Source organism: Thamnophis elegans, chromosome 1 (assembly GCF_009769535.1).
Source record: "Thamnophis elegans isolate rThaEle1 chromosome 1, rThaEle1.pri, whole genome shotgun sequence".
Taxonomy (NCBI): Eukaryota; Metazoa; Chordata; class Lepidosauria; order Squamata; family Colubridae; genus Thamnophis; species Thamnophis elegans.
In genome coordinates, this window is record NC_045541.1 from 126,197,635 (window position 1) to 126,221,271 (window position 23,637).

Genomic DNA, 23,637 nt, shown 5'->3' on the forward strand with positions numbered 1-23,637 from the left:
TCAAATCTGGAGGCTATAACAAATTAAAGAAAGCAACATGACAAACGCTACATCTTGCTGTTATAATAAGTTTGGACTAGAAGCAGGCTTGTCTTTTAATATTTAATGGTAAGAATGGACTTAATCCTAACCCTCTGATTACATTTGTTTGTGAAAGTGTGGTTTGGCCAAGGTGTATTCCAGTAGTAATGTGTTCTACTAGGTTAAAGACGTTTTCCCAAGGGCCTAGCAAAAACTACTGATTATGAGGCCAGTACCACCAGCAAGCTATGGCACTAATATTTTGGATCTTCAGCTGTATCAGTTGACAAAAATTGCAACTAATCAGCAACAAATCTGGGGCTGGGGGCAATTCATGTTTTCACCATATTATATCCCTGAAATTCACAGAACTGTTCAGCCCTCTTGCATGCAAAATAACATTAAATGACATGGATTATTAAATAGTATTTGGAAGAGATTGATCTAGTACTCCATTTATAACTCAAACTCACTAGAACTGAAAATTCTATTTCTAGTTTTTAAATGTTTAGGCCTGATAGCTGACAAAGAAAAGAAACAAGTTATTTCAATTGTGGAATATGATCCAATTTACATCGCATAAAAGTCTTATATTGCTTAATACAAAAGTTTCTCTTTGATCTAAGACATACATGATCACCAAAGTCCACAAAAATGGGGTTCTTTCTTAAATAGCAGATCTGGTGGTCCTCCTGATCTCATAACTTCTGCTTGCACAGCACATGGAACTTCCGATCAGGAATGTCTTCATGCAATTACATCTGGTGTAGAGTGTCAATAATTTTAACCCATTCATGGAGAGCAGGCAATGACCAAGACTACTTATGCTCTTGTCATCCTGTGGCTGGATTTCTGAACTTCACTCTACATGGCCTGCACTTGAAGACCATATGGAAGCTTCAACATAGTGATCCAACATACCCAGATTTGTCCATGTGACACTACATTACTATTATGGCTGCCAGTATACTTCCAGGTGTGAGTCAGGTGCTGTTTGTCACATAAACCTACATGTCTCAGAACCCTGCTACCTTTGCTCTAGGCTGAATTTGTTTGTCCAGTAATAGCTGGGTGAGTCTGCCTGTTTAATTAGAATGGAGAAAGAAGGCCTGTTAAGAGTTCCTTCCCTCAAGGAATACCACCTTCGAGGCCATGTGAGGAAGCCTTTTCAGTGATGGTCCCTCTTCTATGGAATAAATTTTCTCTGGGTATCTTGATCACCCTTTCCTTTTCAGGTTTCTAAAATAGTGTTCAAGGACAATGATTGACCTAACACACATACCCCTGCTGAAGTTAAAGGATATTTGCTGTTGAAATTGTTATAATTTTGTTTTTAATGTTGTTGCCTGATGTAAGCTACTCAAAGCAACTTGGAACTGAAATGCATGCAAGCTTTTGTAAATAAATAAAAGAAATCTGCCAAAAGAACTGTTCAGATTTATGCAGCATACCCCCCTAAGTGCTGTTGTATAAACTATTTGATTATGATTTTCAGTAACATTCATTTTGCAAAATTCAGCATTTGCCCTCATAAGAATTCTATAAGACCAATAGCTATTATTTACTCCTTTTCTCTTAAAATGCAAAATTGAAAGCAAGACTGTATAACATTAAACAAGTCAAGACACATTATTTCAAAGAGTTGTATTTTCTATCTACATTGTAACATTTTTTTCAGAACTAACTAATACATCTCACATCTCTGCTTTTAACTCAGTACATTGTAGCATTATTTCTTACAATCATCACTATTGATTGTGACAGGTATCTAACTTTACTATGAGGATATGTTATTGCTGACCAAGTCTAAAGTGTCAATTACATATATTTATTTTGAAATATACCTTTAATGTTAATAAACTCTTTACATTCACACACTTAACTGAAATGCCCAGTCATCTCATTAGAATGCAGTAAAAAAACAGGTATACATAGTCCCCAATTTTGGTTCATTGATAAAAGCATGATTATGTTTGGTACAATTACAACATAACATACTGTAAGCAGCCTACATTTTATAAAAAACAGGTCACCCATAACGGGTGCAGAGGATTAGACAGATAATCCCTTAATGTCACCCATGACTTCATCTCCATCTCTTTTTGGGGTGTTTTGAATTAAGAATGAGGGACACGCCTCCTGTTTCTGAGAAAAGAACAAGGTTCCCTTGCGTGTGGGTGATTTACATTCTCACAAGATAGTACTGTAAATATAAGTGACCTGAATCGTTGTGTGTACACACATACAACGACCCGGGTCACACTCGAATTTACAGTATACATAATATTGTTATGTATGTATGTATGTATGTATGTATGTATGTATGTATGTATGTATGTATGTATGTATTATATATATGAATGACTCTTGGATTTTTCTAAGGCCGCGAAACTCCCTGGGGTGTCCAGCCGGCTTCGACATTACTGCAGCTCCGGCAATAAGGCCGGGACGGACCCAGCGCGAGAATAACTGTCAAGTCGAAGGTCTCACGCCGGCAGAGACAGAGGAGGTTCGTATCTGGGACCGGCCGGGCGAGGAGGAGACGGGAGCCCCCCTCCTCTCCCAACTCTCTTGACAGGCCCGAGCCAGGCGGGCGCCATGCTAGAAACCAAAATGGCTGCCCCGGGGAAAGCAGCCCAACCCGAGGAGCACCGAGGGGGACGTGCCGAGTGACGCCCGCCGCGCACCGCCACGCCTCGCCGAACCCGCCACACGCGCAGGTACCTTCTCCTCCGCGCCCACCTTTCCCCCCGCACCATCAGCAAAGTCCCCGCCGCCAGCCTTCAAGCCGGGCCGGGCTCAACTCAGTCCGTCTCTCCCTGTCTCTCATTGTGTCCTCTCGCCCGCCCGGAACCCGGCTTCATCTTACCTGAAGCTCGGCCCTTTCCACCTCCCAGTGAGCGCGCTCCATCTCGAAGCGGGCCCACTCGTGCTGGATGTAGTGCAGGATTCCCGGGATAGTGTAATGCTGGGGCCGGGACAGCTCCGATCCGCTCCCGGGCCCCGCCGCTTCCTGAACCGCCGTTGGACCTTGAGGCTGCTGCTGGGACGGGAGATTCCCGCCGCCGCCGCCGCTGTTAGAGCCCGCGCAGCCCTGGTTGAGCAGCTGGGGATTAACGTTGCCTCCGATGGGCGGCATTGGCTGCTGTTGAGGTCGCGGGGTAGCCCCCGCCATGACCCCCCCTCCGGCGCCGGGATGTTCGTCCATTGTCTGTGAGGAGTCCTCCCCTCTTCCTCTTCCCGCCGAGTGTGTCCGGTCAAGTCCTCAGCGGTGCTCTTGGGGAGGGGGGAGTGTCCGGCCCAGGGAGGAAGTCCCAGCGGCGTAGACGAGCACCCGGGTGTCAGAGTCCAGCTACACCCGAGCTGCCTCTATCGCGATTGCCGCCGGCCGCCATTACAGCCTCCGCTCCATCATCCACCGGCCAGATTCACTCACCCACCCAAGGGGAGGGGGGGTGTACGCCGAGCATGCTGGGTAACAGCAACCGCCTTGCTCTGCCCCCCCCCTCGCCGCCGTCTTGCTCTGCGCATGCGTTCGCGCCTGAAAAAAAAATCCTGAGCTGGGAGACGGAAGAGGTTTCCTGGGTTTTTGGTGGCTTCTGATTTATATTCTGATTTATTTCATTCTCTGACTCCCCAGTCTCACTTGGTTTTTCTCGGATAGCAACATATTGAGAAGGAAAATGAGAAGGGTTTTCGCTCTCTGAACGCCGCGCGCCTTATTCTCTAGCTGCTGCTTGTCTTTTATTTGTACAGTGACTCTTTGAGGCAGGGCATAGAAATCGCTTTTAAATGCACGCAGAGGATTACAGTTAAGGAGATGCTCCGGGTTGTTGTTGTTGTTTTTAATCTTAGACTTAAGATCTGATATATTACTTTGATTTATAACCCTTTCAAGAATCTTGGTCCAATAGTTATCGTAGGACCACAATTGAGCCCAAAATTTATATTGTTGAGTGAGAAATGTGTTAACTGACTTTTGCCACGTTTGTTAATTGAATCACTGAAATTGTAGTAACAAGATTATTAAGTGAATCTGGCTTCCTGTTGTCTTTGCTTGTCAGAAGTTTGCAAAATGTGATCACATGACTCCAGGACAATGCAACTGTCATAAATATGAACGAGGTGTCAAGTATCCAAATGTAAATCATGTGACCATAGGGATGCTGCAGCAGTCATATGTCTGAAAAATTGGGATTTTTCACATTTGTTCCAGAACTGTTGTATCTTTGAATGGTCACTAAATGAACTGTTGTAAATCAAGAACTTCCTGTATTGTGATTGGCTGCATTAAGAGACATTGGTGTGTCAAAGGTCCCATAATAAATTCATGGCAGAGGTGAAATCTGAATTAACTTTTTTGTCATTTAGATTCATTATCATATTCTTCTACAGTACTGTTAAACTGTGGTGCAAAGTTGCTCAGTCCTGGTGAATTTAAACTTCTGGAAATTCAGGGCTTAGTGAATTCAGTATGTGACTGGAATGTTATTAGATATAAATTTAATTAAACTTTAGTCGTTAAGGTGTTAGATTAAGATTGAAGATATTTGGGATGGTCCCTCAGCTTTGGAAGCCATGTGTGGATCATTCACTTAGCAAAACATTTATGTGTTTATTTAGATAATTTATATGATTGCCTATCAGTACTTCTAGGTGGCTGATACAGTTCATTTAAAAAAAATAAAATCAATATAAATGAAACAAAATTCAATTAAAAATAATGATAATGATGATAATACAATAATCAAGGGACCTCACAGGAATTCACAGTACCAAAAAGCACGTATTGGGCTCCATTAATATTCTCTTTCTAATGCCTAAACAAAAAGTCAGGTCTTCACAGCCTTACAGAAGGCTAACACGTTTGATTTGAGGCATCTGGATTTTATAATCAAGGACAGCTGCAGTAAGAGAGAAGTCATACCGGTTTTAAACATTTTCTCATTTGTTATAAAGAGAAGGAGAGAGTACTTATTAGACTATCTTGAACCTCTGAAAAAAGAAAAGGAAGGATACAAATCTAGAAACTGGAAAAGTGAGCTCTGTTTCTCCCATAGACACAGAAGCCAGGTGGATGTCTTTGAATCAGTCACTCCCTCTTAGCCCAACTACATATATACAGTTGTGGGGAAAATAGGAGGAAGGGGTAGAGGTAGTCCTTAACTTACAACCACAATTGAGCCCAACATTTTTGTTGCTAAGTGAGACATTTGTTAAGTGAATTTGCCCCATTTTACAAACTTTTTTGCCACAGTTGTTAAGTAAATCGCCGCAGTTGTTAAATTAGTAACATGGTTATTAAATGAATCTGGCTTCCCCATTTACTTTGCTTGCTTGAAGGCCACAAAAGGAGATCACATGACCCCAGGACACTGCGAAGGTCATAAATGTGAATCAGTTGCCAAGCATCTGAATTTTGATTATGGAACTATGGGGATGCTACAACGATCATAAGTGTGAAAAATGGTCATAAGTCACATTTTTCAATGCCATTGTAACTTGAAACGGTCACTAAATGAGCTGCTGTAAGTTGAGGGCTGCCTGTGTTATGTATATTGCCTTGAGTTGTACAAATAAAGGCGGGATAACAAAATCACAATAAATAAATGTAATAGTCATTTGAATATATTTTAAAAATGTTTTCCCCCTTTAGGATGAAATTTTCCTCATGCAGGAAACTATGAGTCAATAACAAAAGCATTTCTGGTTCAGCTATCTAATTCTGACTATACGTAATTTTTCTTTATCTCACTCTTCCACAAAATGGGAATGTAGAGGGAATAAAAGGTTGCTGCCTGGCTTCAGAAGGGAACTTATATTAGTTTTTTTATAAGGACTGCATAGGAGTCCTTTGTTTGCTTCGTTGCACAGTACTTCAGAAGGCAAGTACGGATTTCTCTGTATATAGTCTTCCACTGTTGCTGCTCATTCAGATCACTTGCTTTGAGTCACTGATGATGGATTGGGCCAGCAACAGATTCTTAGCATTGCAGTTTCATTCCTCATATGTCTACAGCTGACCAGCTTGGGTGGATGGGGAGGCTTCCTCACTCACCACACGCACAGCACATATATCCTGCTCTAGGATATAAGCATGCTTTGATTTTGACACTGGAGCTGTTATCATTATACTGTCATCCAAAGTAGGACGGCAAATAGAAATTGGAGAATGAGCCTAGTATCAAATTACTGTGATGAATATGAAATTATATTAAGAGATGATAACTTCTTTCTGGATAAATAGGTAAGAGGAGAGGTTTCTAGGCAATCTCTAGAGATCAGCTATGGAAAATCCATCATAATATTTAAAATAAAATTGGTTGAAGCTGTAGTGAACAGCTTCTTTATGCAGTCATCTTTGTAACCCATATATAAACTGTAAGCTACACACAGGAACATTTTACAACTTCTGACTGACTGCAACTGACAATAATATATCTTTATCACTTTTTGCTGTTGCAGCTTCTATTCATAGTCCTTAGGTAAAATCAAGCTTCCTCTGCTTGAAAGTCAAAAACAGGACCTCCATTTCTAAAGTTTGCTTTTTCTCTTATTTATCTGAGCATGAATGTATCATCGATGCTACTAAGTAAAGGCAAGCTATCAAAAAAATAATTTCAGCAACACTTTCCTAGGTTTTTTTAAAATAATTCTTAAAATTTTAAAAATCAGAAATCAAATATGAAAAAACCCAGAAATTATCAAAAACATTGGAATGCGGCAGTTGTTAACCGTGTTGTCTTGATTCTCAGATAAAGATGTCTAATCCCTTGTTAAATTAATATTGAGCTGCCCTGTTTTCCCGAAAATAAACCCTCCCTAGAAAATAAGCCCTCCCCAAAAATATTATAACACAGTAGCAGCCATGAGGTGACCACGCTCTCTGCCTCCTGCACCTCAAAAATAATAAGAACTCCCCGAAAATAAGGCCAAGTGCTTATTTCAGGGGTCAAAAGAAAATAAGACCCTATCTTGTTTATGGGAGAACACAGTAACACTTCTGCGAATCATACCGTCTAGTTTTACTTTGCAGATTACAATTTATGTTCTTTCCAAAAATGAGATACTTTTAACCACTAAGTAAATTGATGTCTATAAGATTTTCTCATTTCCTTCCCCAAATCTGCATCTCAGAGAGCTAATTCCTCCACATTTGAAAAAGAGAGTTCTTCATTCCCATGAGAGAATCTGGACACATGTTTGGGGGAAATGCAGGGTTCAACTACTATATTGCATTTGGTGGCTGGGGGATAATCTATCCTTTTGGTTTGATAGGGTTCTTTGTCTCTTCTTGGGATTCTTTAAAGAGGGTTTAATGTTCCATACTATTGCTACTTTTATAGATTAATAATAATTCTTAGAGCATTCTTTTGTGGTCTTGATTCCTTTTTATTCCCAAATGTCTTGTTCTTTAATGGAAACAGCACATTAAAATGAAAAAGCATGCCCTCATTAAATTATTTCACATAAAAGTAAACAAAAATTGTTCTCAAAATATTTTGCTGTTAATTTGTATTTTACTTTCTTTGTTTATAAATGTATACATTTCTTGGAAACAATGTACAAAAAAATATCCCTTTTGTATATAGTAAGCCATGCAATAATAGTAACAGACTTTTTTTTCTTTTTACAACCCTGTAATCCCTTGCTTCGGGGTGGGGTCTGGGCGACAGAATGGAGCTGAGCATTTACTGGCTGGATCCCCTTCCTGACACCTACATGAAGTTCACAGCAAATATTTTCTCTTTGCACCCTGGTAGATAAGTCTCTCTCACTGCTTAGGATTGAACTCTCAACCTCTCTTGCCTCCCCCTTGTTGATATTCAAGGTCAGCTCCATGTGAAGTAAATGACAATAATCCATTCAGGTCCATTCGTCAAGCTTTCCCCTGGTTGCTTTAATTAGATAGGAGTGATAGGGGTCAAGATTACATATAGTGGAGGTACAGCTACAAAGAACTCTGTCAACATCCTTAAGAACCACTGTAGGCCTCATTGTATCCTGTCCACCCCACATCAAATTCATCCCACAGATGCAGTAAGGAACAAAGGAATAATTCTCCATCATTCTTATAATTCAAAGTATATTTGAACCTGAACTTATTCCTGTGTCTGGTCGTATTTGCTTCTTTTCTTTTGCTCATTGTCACTCTAGAAATCTCTTCACCCACTTAATTTCCCTGAGTATGTTAGGTATATCATGGTGAGATAGGTGGCAAACAAATTTCATAATAATAATTGACTGCATATATTAATAAACAGTAATTTTCCAGAGCTCCTCAGTGGTGTGAATAGGCTATTTAGAAATAAGCTTATCTAATGTTCTTCTGGCTATTGGGTTCCATAGTCCAACTAGGCATTCAACAGAACTGCCCTCTAGATCACTGGCTATTCCCCAAATCCAATCTGAAGCCCATCAGGTCCTTGTGGTAGGATGTTTGAATGAACCCATTCTTTCACTAGAAAGTAGGGTCTTTAGTCAATCCTATTGTCACAAAGAAGTACTCTGATGAAGGAACTGATGGAAGTTTTCCATAGTATGAGGGAATCGGCCTAGAGTACCAATATGTGAACCCACAATAGTCCTTCAAAGACATTTGATAGGTGAACTAGAGATGCTGCTGTGCATTTGGAAGTATGGTACAGTAGCAACAACAGCTTAACCCTAAGGGCCGGTTTCATAAATACAGTTTCATATTAGGCCACCTGTGGAACAGCCATTTCCTAACTACCAGGATTTTTGTGGTATACAACAGTCATTCCACCTCCCCACCACAGAATTGTGACCAATGCATTATGGGAAAGAAGCTGAATAGATCTCAATGTAGGATAGTCCCTATTTCTCATCCACCCAAATTTTGAAAATACAGTCACTTTATTTCACATAACGAAGCTTTGAGTACATGATGTGCTGAGATGTTTTGTTTTCAGCCAGCTTCTGGCAGAGCCTGATGCTAATTAGAGCTGAGAGTGAGTGACTGGCCCTAGGTGAGCCAGCTGGCTTTTGTGCTTAAGGGAGGATTAGAACCTGGGTCCCCTGTTTTAGATCAGCATCTTAACCACTATACCGCACTGGCTCTCAAAGCAGAACTTCCACAAAGTACTAATTCAAACTGACAGGTAGCAGATTTCAAAGAAAGCAAAGAAGTACTTTCATAACAGGTAATTAACTGGTCAGATCTGTTTCTATAGGATGTTGCAATGGTTATTAGCATCAATAGCCTTAAAAAGGATTAAGTAAAAAATAATAATTAGAGGGCTACTTGTTAATAACAAAAGTAAGAAGTGCAGCATTGTATTTAAAGACTTTATACAAACTTGATTCAAAATGAAGCTCTTAATTAGTGACGTGTCTGTTATCCAGAGGTGATGCTCTCAGAAGCTGATACTCTGTAATGGTTGAGGGAAAGACAAGCATCCGATGCTCACATGTACTCACATCTTTCTTTTTGGTTTTTATGTTCCCTTAACCAGTCTTTCTGCTGAAAACAGATTTTAGCATTTCAGATTATTATTTAACCTCTCATTTTTCATAACTCAAGATTGTGAGTAACAGCTTTCAATACATATCAACGCTGCTAAATTTTTGAATGGTTTTAACATTTATTTTTAGTTTTAATGATAAAAATATCACACCTGGATGCATTAGTATCCTTCATGAAAGAATGTCATTGGTAGAGGCTTTAATTTCCATCGAATCCCTGCAAATTTCAGATTTTCTTCTCCATCAACCATCATTGCAAACAACATCAGTTTTAGAATAAAAATAAAAAAAAATATTGCCCATTTGTAGAATCAAATCCCCTGTGTTCATATAAACTAATTTTCATTGTTACGTATTAGCATTATCATACATACTTCTAAATCTTTCAGAAACTACATTTCCAGATTTTCATAGCTTTAAAAGATGACTACTTCATACACTCTCAGATTGTTCTACTGGATCTATGAATTGTTCCATTCCCTGTTTATTTATATTACTTTTGACACATATGCTAATCAGTTATTACAACATCTGATTCGACTTAGTGTTAAATATTCATGCTTTAAATTGAATCCTTATCTAAATATTAAAAAATAATTTTATGAAATTTTTAAAACATTCTTAAGTAATTAAAAATATATATTTGTTGAAATTATAATCTAGTTTGGATCAGATCTTTAATCACTTTATAGTTCTGATCTTCTTAATAATTACTGAGTTGCATCAAAAGTAAGCTACTCACATTTCAGCCATTTTTCTGCTTACAATTAGGCAAAAGGAAACTAATACAATAGATTGTAGCTTTTCAAAGTTAAATTTTAAATATGACCAAATATTTATCAAGCTTATCAGGCTGTGCCAATGAAAAGGACTGAGGGGGACAGTTTAAGGAAAAAAGGGTTTTTTCTGCTCTGAATTTTATGTTAGAAATTCTAAAATTCTGAGTTCTCTCCCACGCTTTAATTTCTTTTAATTTCCTTTCTGTATCTTAAAAGGCCATCTTGGAGAAGTGGAAACAATTGTGGAGTTTTTATAGATGCCCCAAAAGCTTCTGTTTTACAATTTTCATCCCTATTTATTTTGAATTTTCTAGAGGATTTTTTTTCTAGAAGAAACTAATTCAGATTTTCAAAGTTGTTAGTAGCACCTCCTCTTCTAAGAGATAATTATGGTTTTCTCAGACACCCTGTCAGCCCTACTTCTTACAGAGAGAAGCTGTGAATTAATAGTAAAACAGTTGGGTTTTTTATGTCAAAGGTTCCAGGTTAATTTCCTGGTATGTTCAAGTGTTGATAAATTCCAGTCAGAAACCCTAGAGATTTGTTTGGTATTTTAACAACATTGCTATTGATATTGATGGTCTGACACTCCTTAAGATAGATTCCTATGATTCAATGAAATACTGTCAGGAAAGAAAAGGGCTGAGTAAATGAATGGTAGGCCTCACTTGTCAAAATATCTTGTATGCATACATACATCATATTAACTATGAATCAGTTCTATCTCTACTGTTATTTCAGAATTAGCTTCCAAAACTGCAATATAGTTGCAAATACAAATAAGTGAATGTCATTATTCGGGATTCATTTATTACAATATTGCATTTTTTTTAAAAAATGTACTTTTAAAAAATATTATCAACTAACTGTCTTTTTGCAGTCACGGCTTTTCCTAGGAATTAATTAGGCAGAAGGTAATTAACATTAAACAAACCTTCGTAATATTCAAAACATTATTTCTGTTTCTTTGCACATAGTTTGATAAGCTTTGTAATACTATCAGCTATCTTCTCTTCATGTGTTATATCAAAATCTATTAGCAATTATTACAACCATTTCTTAATATTTTAAGTGTTTGTTATTATTGTTTTACTTGGGGATGCCAACTGTATTGTCAAATTATGGGGGACAATGAGATTCAATATACTCATTGAATATCTGGTAAGGATACATTCAGATAGACAGCTATTGCAATGTGATTTGCTCCAGTCCATGAAACCACACAAAACATACCAGCAGAAATTAGCTTTGCCTCTATAGCCAGTCTCTACTGTGTTCAATAACAATCCAATCAGTGCTACTGTCCTAACAGTCTGCTTGATCTTCTGTTCAATCATGTCCGATTCTCAGAGATACTTACACCAAAGTACATCTCTCTAATAGTCCATTGCAAGGCAAATTAAGGTACAACAATTGAAAGGTTTCCCAACTAGTGGGAAAAATAACCATTGGTCAGGGGTATGATTCTAGGCCTGGGTAAAGGGTTATGTTTAGATATATGGCAGGAATGGTAAATTTAACAATCTTGACAGAATCTTTACAATTTTGTTTTGAGAAACCCTGGCTATTTTTTCTCTCTAACAATATTAAAAACCCTAAAATGCTGATACGTTAGTATCTCATGGACTGTTCAAAAATGTTCTGGACTATCACTTTCGTAGTGCAGTGGTATACAGTTCTTTCTAACAATTAACCCCTGCTCTAGCAATACCAGGGTCATTAAAAATTATAAAGTAGAAATGTCCTAGTCTACCTGATCTAACATAGCTTCACCGTGTTCACTAAAGAAAACATGGAGGGAGATTCTAATCTATGGTTTTCTCTAGTGAGTTTAGTCTTGCTCACTTGTGTCATGTCATGCCATGTTAGCAATCAAAATAGAAGGAAGATGCAAGGAAGTTAATAATGACCTGAGAGTAAGGAGCATGACCACATCAACTAAAACCAGCCAATAGGAGATGGTAATTCCAGCCCTGCTATCATCACTACAGTTGTGCCTGAAGCCTCACATCTGATGCTAATACAATATTTGTGTTAGGAGAAGGTAGAAAATCTTACTTCCATATTGATCAGAAAAAAACTTATGTTACCTTTGCTCATCTATGGACTATGGATGACAGGATAAATAAATCATGCAATCATGTGCATGACAGTAAACAAAGCATCTTTTAACATGGAAATCAATAGGACATTCAGATATCCCTAACCAAGTTCATAATTACATTTTGCATTTAGAACAAGAACTATGCCTGCATGTGTAGATAGGAGCAACATGGTTAGTTTGCATAGTGGCAATGTTTCATAGAAATAAGGTCCCAATGAAGAAATCCGTTATTCATCAATCCGTAACATCAGAATTAGGCAAAGGATAGAAAATAAAAAACTTCAGTGTAAATCTGGCACATTATAGTAACTATAGTTTCTATGTCTTATGAAGTTGTAGGAAAAAATGTAGGAATTCTTCTTCACTATCCTAATATACCTCTACATGAGTAGAAGTACAATATATTACCCCTATGTTCTTAGATCTTATTATTGTAGCTGCCCACTATGCAGATCAGTGTGCAAATATACTCACAAAAAATTGCTGGAACTTATCGGTTGCCAGGAGTCAATATTGACTTGAAGGCAACACACACAGACAGAAGAAGTGTGTACTTTTGCAACTTCAATACTTGATCGTTTGCCATAGTATTTTGTTTCCAGTTCTGTGTTGCACTTGTGCTGTACATCATCAATAGCATTTTTTATTCTAAACCTTCATGGGAGAGCATGGGTCCATAGTTTGTTCAGTAACTTTTGATGACCAGTGAGAATTAACACTCTTTACAACCCTACCTTGGCGTTAGTCACCAACAATTTGCTGCATTTGATCAAAACAGATTGGAGTTATATCAAATGAAATAAACAAGAACATATTAATTCATTTCAAAGTAGAGGTTTCTCTGGCCAGTACAAATCACTGACATGATGAAATTGATTTTACTTTATGCTAGTCAGATTTAATCCTGAAGGAAACTGTTTGAAAAGTAGCAAATTCCTGAGACACAGATTGTATTTTTAAATGTAGAGATATATAGTTATATAGATAAGCACTGATTCATTAGTTTGTGAAACTTGAAAAAATTCAAGCAGGTCTCTGCTTGCACAATGGGACTATCTCTCCTTTACCCTTTGCTTCCTTCATTAATCTGCACACACCCAAAACCATTTAAGAAATTTTTCCAAACTTCTGGAGCAAATTTTGGATTTATTGGGGAAACGGAAATGTGTTTTATCAAAGTCTCAATTCCACTGTATCCATACTGTTGGATATAGCTTCACATAAAAAAACCCACCAAAAACCCTACCATTTATACTGTAGGAGGGCAAGTTGTAACATCAGAAATTAGGCTCTGAAATTTGCAGAACCTGTAAAACCAGTTTGACAAGAAAAGGTGGTGGAGCAGGAAAATTTGAGCATATATTTATGTAATTGAACATGCATTTATGCAGAATGAATAAACAACAACTCTACAGTGCTATTCCCTGGTCTTGGAAAATTTAACTTCTCTATATACACCAGAATTCTTGGATTGATTACAGGTGGTGTGTGAATAATACCTTCATATGCAATGGATATATTTCTTTAAAGCAATTATTTTTTTCAATGTGAATTAACACTTGCTATACTTCTACATAGTATACAGATAATCAGATAAAGGGTGCCAAAGTGTCAGAATGAAAATATATGGGACTTACTCAAGATTCAATACTTACTGTAGCTAAAGATTTATAAAGATGTAAGTTGTGTTCCACTTTTACACATCAGACAGATTTCTAGCTTTCCTTTAATGTATTTTTATTATTATTTTATACATTGATAGTTGAGAAATTTTCCGTACATAATACAGAGAAGGAAACATGTCCACACTCATAGGCAAAAGAGTGTTTTCCACTTGAAAGGGTACATGTCTAGTAAAACAATATTTGGAAATAGCTGTCTGGAAAATAGCATTTTCTATACAAATCAAATTAAATCAAATCTTTATATATGCAGCAACTTCCCAGAGTTATGAATTTCAACTTCTCAAATTCTTTGTAATTGCAATGTTACCAGAGAATTCTGGCAGTAGATGTTCACAGATAGAAAATGCCATGATTGGGCCCAGTTCCTGAAGTAGCTTTCCCCTTGCCCACTTTCATCCTGTGAAAATGTTGATTCCACTGTAGCAAGCACAGCAGGTCAGGGGTTTGACCATCATTACAGTAAAAAGATCCAAATGAACATTTGCCTCCATAGAATCTGGAATGTTGTGTGTTATATGTATAATGAGATGTATAAATGACTGTTGCATATAGGTATTGATTTTGAATCTAGAGATGAAGAACAAGTTATTTTTAAAACAGAAGGAGAGACGTATTTATTTATTTATTTATTTATTTATTTATTTATTTATTTATTTATTTATTTATTTATTTATTTATTTATTTATTTATTTATTTATTTATACAGCTGCCTATCTCTGGAAAGTGTATCTGGGTGGTATACAAAAGTCCAGTAAAATCAGTAAAAAAGGAAATCATTTGTTAAAACCATTATATAATTATATAAAATAATTAAAAATTATAAAAGCAAAGCTAATCCATAATAAAGGGACAAGCTAGACCATTGGACCAGGCTGCATGTACATAAAGCACTAAACCATAAATCATGATTTACAAATCATAATTCTACGTAAAAGCCAAAGAAATCATAGTATGATTTACCATATTATGCTTTGTAAATCATGATTTATGGAGTAGCATATACAAATGCAATCCAAGAATTCTGAGTGTAGAAGAATAGTGTGTGTGTGTGTGCAGTGTTTAAGGCAGTTTCCTCAATCTTGACAGCTTTAAGAGATGTAGATTTCAACTCCCAGAATTTCCCAGCCAGCTGGCTGGGGAGTACTAGGAGTTGAAGTTCAAACCACTTAAAGCTACCAAAATAGAGAAATACTGGTTTAAGGTGTAAGCTTCTAGCTTAAGGAAATGAAGAGAGAAGGCAATGCATAAGGTGGTTGGATAGGATGAAAATAATTACTGGAACTTGAAGAGTTATCAGTTATAACTAAAATAAAATGATAAAGATTTGTCCAGAAAGTCACCATGAGTTGGCTTGATGATCCTTATTGATTATCCACAATGGATGTTTATTGCTGCTGATTAATGCGGTATTTTTTCATAGCTCTGCATTGGCTGATTGAACTGTCTCTAAATGTTGATTAGAATAGGACTCTACCAGTCAGGGAGTCTGAGTTCTGGAGCGTTCATTCCTTACATACCAGAGATTGTTCATGATAAAATTACTTAGGTTGTGGTCAGTAGTCTAAACAATACATCTTATTCCCTGGCTAAAATCTTTAACCCTTGCTTAACTGATCTTCCAGGACAAAATTGGAGTTTTAAAATCAAGCTGGGTAAAGTGTATCTCCCTGAACAGCAAAAAGTCATCCTTTGGAGTCCTTCAGATAAACCTGCCAAAAGGAATCAAAATGGATAGACACAAGAAAAAGTCCATTCTCAGTTGAGATGCCCCATTTGTAGAAACATTAGAGAGAACTAAGTTGTATTTTTCCTTTACCCAAGCCAGGCTTTTCAATTAACATGCTAGTACTTTGTATTGTGACTCTGTTTTTAATCTTAGTTTTATATACAGTGTTTCTTTTTCAATAATATGTGAGTTAATTGATTTGTGCAATCTATTTTTCTTTATCTGGTAAGGGTCCCGATTCAAATTCTGCATGCTCCTGATGATTACCGTAATTTCAATTTAGTGTCAGAAACCTGATGTTGTGACATCCTTTTCTTACTTTCAGTCTGAGCTGGGTGATGACTCCAACAGATAAAGCTCCCAGTAAATTAGACCTGGGTAATGTTTACTCCATTACCCCAAAGTAGAAATTGGATAAAAGTGGCATCGAAAGCACTTAGATATTTTCAGGTCATTTCAAGAGCTGGCCTAATTTTTTTCCATGTCAGTAATGTGTTGACTTTAAGGATTCAAAAAATATTAATTTTTGGAATAAATAGCAAAAGACAGTTTAGAGCATTGATTCTCAAAGTTTAAAAATAGACGAAGAGCCCAGATGCATTTGGAATACAAACATTGAAATTAATTTTAAAATCCTTTTTGTGGAAACTGTCATTGTTGGGTTCTTGGAGGAAAAAACATGATAGAATGGTACTTTGAAAGTTGAGTGCTAGAGGGAACTAGAAGAAATTAAACACTACAATTAAAGGAGAAGAATACTTCAATTTGACTTGTTAACAAAGAATGGAGTACAATACTTTAACAGTGTCTGTGTGAAAGGTTATTTTTGAATAATGGACTCAGAAATTAATTTTAAGAATATCTGACACCATAGATAGTTGGTGTATTAATGATGTCATAGAACATGAACAAGCTATATATAATGAGACAAATTGATTTGAATGTGTGTTTAAATATGATAAGTTATAAGAATAATACGAAAAAAGATGTATGCTGGGCATACAAATGAAACTGGCTGGTATCGTAATACTTAAAGATGACATACAAATATCAAACTAAAAGAGTGGTTTGGATAACCCTTTTCACTGAAGTACAGAAGAGATCTGCTAAAGTTTTGAAGGATTCTCTGAGAAGGAACAAATAAAAAATAAAAACAAATTAAATTATAGGACATTATTTGAAGGATTAAAAATTAAGATTGTTAAAAGTTCAGGGAAGGTATATAGGGTTGATCAAGGTTAAAATAGATATGTAGTGGTCTCTGTTAACCTTTAATGAACATTTGCTGTTAAGGAATGAATGATACACAATTTGTATTTTGTTTATAGTTAAGACATGAGTATTGGGAAGAAGAGAGCATTTGTAGTATTTAAGAGATAGTTTACTAAAATTGTTTATACTGATGATGAAGAGGAAGTTTGCTTCTTACATACTGTACCTTTTTCTTTTCTTTTTTCTTTTGCACACTTTCTATTTTTTCTTTTTAATATTATTTTTGTAGTTTGTATTAGTTTTTACTTTCTGTGATGAATCTTTAATAAAATTATTTCCCATAATTTTTATTTCTAGTCCTTCAATTTTCTGTAGCATATTAATCTTTCATAGTAACGTTGATGATGCAATTTCTTCTCTGAGCTTGCTAGCTATATCTCTTTGCTGGCCATCTAGGTTCCATGTTGGAAAATATTTGTTATAATTAATTTGCTAGTCATGCATTTAAGAGATAATGTTATTTGAAACCTGGCTTATCTAAAACTCCAGCTTTTCTAGGTCTTCTTCACATGTCATCTACTAACTTGGAGTACATTCCACAGCCTAATTACTTGGCCCTTACTGTGTGGACTGTAACACTTCGTTCCCAATTCATTGTTTGTTCTTAATAGGTCATTTCTGATAGTGCTGATAAATCTGAGTTTCTGATTTCTCTTTCAAGATATTTAGATTGAAGCGCCATGATCAAATTTTTCCTGATGGTGAATAAACAAGGCCAAACAAGGCTTTCTCGTTACTATGAATACATGGACCTTCATAAGCGGACAGTTCTGGAAGCTGAAGTAATCAAGCAGTGCCTTTCTCGTACAAAGGAGCAAGTACGTAACTGTGACATTTCATGCATCTGATGAATTAGACCAGAATTCCCAAAATGCTATAAATGTTAATGTAGTTTTTATGGTAGTACAATTTTTATATATTTTTCATTGTCTTTAGCAGATGTTTGAAGGCCAAACTTTATGTAATTCGGCTGCACCTCTGGCTGATTGGCTTTATTTATACATACAAAATGTGTAAAACACCACAATTAGTTAGGACAATCAGAAACCATTCAATAACGAGCTGAAGCTTGTAAAAATATTTAGACCAGAGCACAAGCCATGATCAGATTAGTCCTGATTTATGTTTTAGAGGTATGCACAAAGTATGAATGAACAATCTATTTGGACACAGATAAAAATAATTGTTATTAAATGATTCAGAAATCCACATGTCTTTTTAGTTTTAATTGTTTTATTAAATGTGACAGAGAAACGATCTACATTTTGTTCATATTTATGTAAAAAATGAGGATGTTTCTTTTTTACTGACATAATGCAGGAAGGGAACAATCTAAGTTGTCTTATTGCACTTCATTGCATCCTTTTTTCATCGTTTTCTGTATCTGAGTTTGAATACAAGTTGTGGCCTCCGATATATAATTTGACTCTAAGAGTCACTAAATTCACTCATCACACTGAATAATTCTGTAGTTCATTTGATTTTATATTAGCATGTTGTGCAAATTCAGCAAGCATAAATTATATATTCTTGTGATGAAATAAGACATTAGACCAATTATTATTGCTAATACACATTTACAAATCTAAATATTTTATTTTAATTAACATATTTTACTTTGTTTCCCTTTAGTGCTCCTTTCTTGAGTACAAGGATTTTAAGTTAGTCTATAGACAGTATGCTGCTCTTTTCATAGTAGTTGGAATCAATGAAACAGAGGTATGTTTTGACTTTCTTATTTATAGATATAGATATGCCCTGAAGACCCTTTTTACATCAAAAGATACTTGTTGATACTTCTTTGTCCTGATGTTCATATATCATCCAATACTTCTGCTGCTGATCACTACATAAATGCTGGGCAGGAAACTTTGGGGGCTGCCTCCCAAGGAACAGAAGGATATGGTAGCAATGCTATCAGAGATGGTATTTAGTTGGTTCGGACCGGTTCGCCCAAACTGGTAACGGAAATCGCGGATGGGCCTGCCCACCTGCCCCTGCTCTATGCTGTCCTATTTAGTCACGTTTTTGAGGCCGGGTCCATGTGCAGAAGGCATCCGTGTGAGCAAAGTGCATGTGGTGAAGGCACTGACCTGCCTGCATGCTGAACCTGTGGTAATGAAATGTGCAACCCACCATTGAATGCTATTTTGTGTGTGTGTGTGTATGTATGTATGTATGTATATATATATATATGTGTGTATATATATATATATATGTGTGTGTGTGTGTGTGTGTGTGTGTGTGTGTGTGTGTGTAGTGTATGTGTATATATATATCTATATATCTATATATATAGATATAGATATATAGCTATAGATATAGATATAGATATAGAGATATAGAGATATAGAGATAGATATAGAGATAGATATAGATATAGATATAGATAGATATATATAGATATAGATATAGATATAGATATAGATATAGATATAGATATAGATATAGATATAGATATAGATATAGATATAGATATAGATATAGATATAGATATAGATATAGATATAGATAGATATAGATGATATAGATATAGATATAGATATAGATATAGATATAGATATAGATATAGATATAGATATAGATAGATATATATAGATATATATATAGTGAGATGTATAGGTTTCAAAGATGGCAAGCCCTATGGTGATTTAATCTACTTATTTCTCATAGTTTAGAGCTTGCCCCCAAACTGCACAGCCAGTTTTTTGTGTTTTGCTAATAAAAATACACTGTTCCAGTGAGAGGAGGGGAACTACAAAAAAATAGGGTAGCCAATCATAAAGAAGGACTGAAATTGCTCTTTGCTTTAGAACTATAGAAAGCTTTCATCACAGTGAAAGTTATATTTTAAGGATTTTTTAAAATATGGATCTTAGTATAACACCAGATTCTCTGTTCCATTTCTCTTGGTTTCTATCCTCTTTCATATCCTAGAATCAAAACTGGACTTAATAAGCCCAAATTTTTAACACTATTATTTAATCTGAAGCCTACATAGAAGAGTCAGGGACTATTACAAGGTACCAGCTCTAAGAAACATTCCAGCAGATAGCAGTGTTGGTCCCTGGAACAAATTAAATATTTGTGGAACATTAAAGATCAAAAGGCTGGCATGAATTTAGATTTAACTCAATATCTAAACTGAATACTACAAACTCATGTGACCCACAAGCTAACTTCTGAGAGTTGTAGCAGCCTTATATCAACATTTATTAGTTTGATTGGCTCTCATTTCTGTCAGTAGATCAATTACCCTGTATCTTCAGACCCTGATGAAAATAGTCTACCTCTTCCTTCACGGAGATTGTTTTTGCTATACGTGCATCTGGAATGTGTTGTTTACTTTATTTTACCAGTGCAGCAGATGCAGAATTTAAGGGAGAATTGGGACATTGTTTTCTTTTGACCCTTGGGGAATCAATCTTCTTTAATGCACATCCAGTATCAAAGATGGACAGAACTTCTATTTATAATGACTATATTACATCAAGTACAGAATTTCTTCTCAGAAGGCTGATCAAAAAAGCAATAATGGTTCCACAGTATCCAAAACAAAGCAGAATGTCACAGGAAACGATTAAGATCCACAGACCCTTACCTATCTCCTTCCCCAGTCTAGAACTAAGGAGACTTTGGTGGTTTAATTTCTACTTTTGCTTCTCTTGATACTTTTTAATATTTTAAAGTTACTGTATACAGTAAGCTATTGTTAAAAAAAGAAATATTAGCACACCTGTCTATTGTTCCTTTTTAAAGTGTGTTTTGAACTTAATTTCAGAATGAGATGGCTGTATTTGAACTGATTCATAATTTTGTTGAGGTTTTGGACAAGTATTTCAGCAGAGTGGTAAGTATGAATTTAGCAAGTGTAATTGTACTGTGAACAGTCAGCCTGAAGGCCATGTAATATTTCTTTGTATAGGGCATAATTCTAATGAAATGCATGGGAACAGTCATGAATATGGAAACTTTAGTTATGCGTAGGGCACTTTTTTCTTCTCACAGTACCAGTTGGCTGTCCAGCCTTCATCATTAGATCATGACCTACAAAACATGAGTATGCTCTATCAGCTGTACAGTATACTTATATGTGCCTCAAGTGCCTTCCAAGCAAGATTTTTTCCATGATTCACTTTTGGAGTATGCTGTTTATGCATTATGCACAAATGAAACAAACAAAATGTTAAAAAGTTGTGATATTTATAGAGTTACTTACCAAGCACATCTACATTATGTTAAAGTCACCAAAAGACCTTTACAATCCCTAAGGCACATCACAACTTTTGAGCACCTCTAATGTTTGGAAGTTGAAAGTTGAAAAATAGGACACGCCGTAAATGCAGTTTGTGCATGAGAAATACCTTATACCAAAATGCTTTAAGTAATCAAAAGTAATAATGTGAGGAGATTATTAGAGAAAGTAATAGTTTGTCCATATTAACATTTCTATGAATTTATTGGTGGATTAATTAAACTATCAGGTTTATGATGACATGAGAGTGAGGATTTGGGTTCCATCCCCATATATCCAAATCTCTTTAAATTGTAGACAGATCTTTTAAATTCAATTTTAATTCATAAGTGATATACTGGCTGGGGGATTCTGGGAGCTCAAGTCCACCTATCTTGAAGCTGCCAAGGTTGAGAAGCACTGAAATAGACTATGTAAAATGTAGTCTATTTTACTCTTCATCCTTTCTGGTTTAACAAAGTGAGAGGTAAGACCAATTGCTGTAGATTGCTATTGCTAATGCAATTGTACTATTTTTAATAAGAGAACACATTGTGAATTGTCTATTCTCTGATAAATTATCTATAATCACAAAGTATATAATAGTAGGGGAAGATTTTTGGAATGAGATTTGCAGATTTTCAAATTACTGTAAGTGTAAGGTACTCCTTATATGGCTGCTGAATTTATGTAATGCATTTTGCATATAATAATCTTTGACATGCAGATTGACATGGGCAAAATATAATGTTATTGTTTTTAGCAGCTCATCTCTGCAGAACACATTAACAAATATAGAAAATATAGACATTAAAAAGACATTAGCTTTTGAGTTCTTTCTAATGTTGCAATAGAGGTACAAAGTTATTTGGTTTAGAAAATAACCATTTGGAATTGTAGAATTTCCATATATCAGTTAGGCAAATGGAAAATGAATATGTTCAAAGCTGAACTTGGGAGTAAAACTCATCATTTCCTTAAGTCCCATTCATTTTTTTTCTTTTAGAATTTGATTTTCCTCTTGCATCCATCATCTTCCTCTTTATCCACTTATGCTCAAAAATCACGTGCAGTTGTTAAATTGAGGAATAGCAAAGGGATCAATTATGCCCTCTGGGTTTAAACGTAGTCAGCATTCTGAGATTCAACTTTTACTTGAATAATAAAAATAACTATTCCATTCCATTGGAAGAAATGACAAGAGATGAGCTTCTGGGGTCATAAGAGGTGGCAGCAGAAGAAAATGATAAAAAAGTCACACTTATTTTTCTTGAAAAAGTTTCTGCTAGATTGAAAACCTTTTTGCAAATTGAAGGAATTTAGAATTTGCTTGCAAACTAATATACAAATCAGTTTTAGAGATAAATAGCAAAACAATAATAGCTCTATTCTCTTGTTAATTTTTTTATTTTTTATTTTTTTTTACAGAGTGAATTAGATGTATCCTTTTTGATTCCACTGATCTATTTATTCTATTTAATTTTTTTTTGTTCTTGCTCATCCTTGCCTAAAGCACACTACTTGGCAAATAGCTGATTTAAAGTTATATCATATTGAACCAGAATATAAAATAGGTGAGTGTTAAAATTTTGGTGAGTTGTTAAAGGTCACAAAGATTTTACACAAAGATAAGCTGGCATGATTATAGATATTGGGATATTGAAGCTTTATCCCTTCCTTTTAACCAAGTTTTTAACTGAGCATTAATTGTTTTAGGAATTAACTTAAAATCTCCAAACTTGCATATATAAAAATGTATTGTACACATCATAAAAAAGCATTCCAGACAATAACAGAAAACCAGCATATTGCTCTATAAACCTTAGTTAATGAAGGCTATTATCAATTTAGAAAACTCTTAAGCTTTAAAAGTTGCCAATGTTAAAATAAAACTAGGAAAATAATGATGTTGCATGGTACCAAAATGATAACCAAGGAACATGTGAATATGTTCCTTGGAAGCCTATTCACAGGCAGATCATCACTTAAAAGGCTCTCTCTGTAACACTAGATTCTCATCATGGAGGACTGGAAGATTCAGAGTAATGCCTAATATCTAGATCTCAAGCAAATAGACTTCCTTTAGAGAATATATGTCACTCTGTTCAACTGTTGGATTTTTGATGTTCTCTGAGCTTGGTTGTTTTCCTGCAGATATTTTGTGGTTAGGCTGAGTAATATAATTAGTGCCTGGAAGTATGAAAAACCAAAGGTGTTACAATGATTTTGCTTAGCTTAGTAATAAAATGTCTGCAGAAAAACAAGCATGGCAGATAGTATGAAGAACCAAACAACCAGATCTCAAATTGTGAGCAAATAAATCGGGGAGA

General features: G+C 35.7%; 2 protein-coding genes across 7 annotated transcripts in view; one reads left to right on the forward strand and one right to left on the reverse strand.

The window, feature by feature from the left end:
- Positions 1-3,312, reverse strand: part of STRN3 (striatin 3) — a 41,374-nt gene extending 38,062 nt beyond the window's left edge. For all 4 annotated transcript variants that reach the window (XM_032230352.1, XM_032230366.1, XM_032230359.1 and 1 more), the window contains exon 1: positions 2,891-3,312. In XM_032230352.1, coding sequence (XP_032086243.1) covers positions 2,891-3,229 — 339 coding nt within the window. In that variant the 5' untranslated portion in view covers positions 3,230-3,312. The remainder of the gene's footprint in view (positions 1-2,890) is intronic.
- The window catches only part of AP4S1 (adaptor related protein complex 4 subunit sigma 1), a 28,897-nt gene continuing 7,877 nt past the window's right edge, over positions 2,618-23,637 (forward strand). Inside the window, exons 1-5 of one of the 3 annotated variants that reach the window (XM_032230379.1) lie at positions 2,618-2,741; positions 17,735-17,891; positions 18,706-18,792; positions 20,855-20,923; positions 22,736-22,747. In XM_032230379.1, coding sequence (XP_032086270.1) covers positions 17,754-17,891; positions 18,706-18,792; positions 20,855-20,923; positions 22,736-22,747 — 306 coding nt within the window. In that variant the 5' untranslated portion in view covers positions 2,618-2,741; positions 17,735-17,753. Of the gene's footprint in view, positions 2,742-3,408; positions 3,497-17,734; positions 17,892-18,705; positions 18,793-20,854; positions 20,924-22,735; positions 22,748-23,637 lie in introns of those variants that run through there. The other 2 variants (XM_032230387.1, XM_032230398.1) reach the window with 2 other exon arrangements.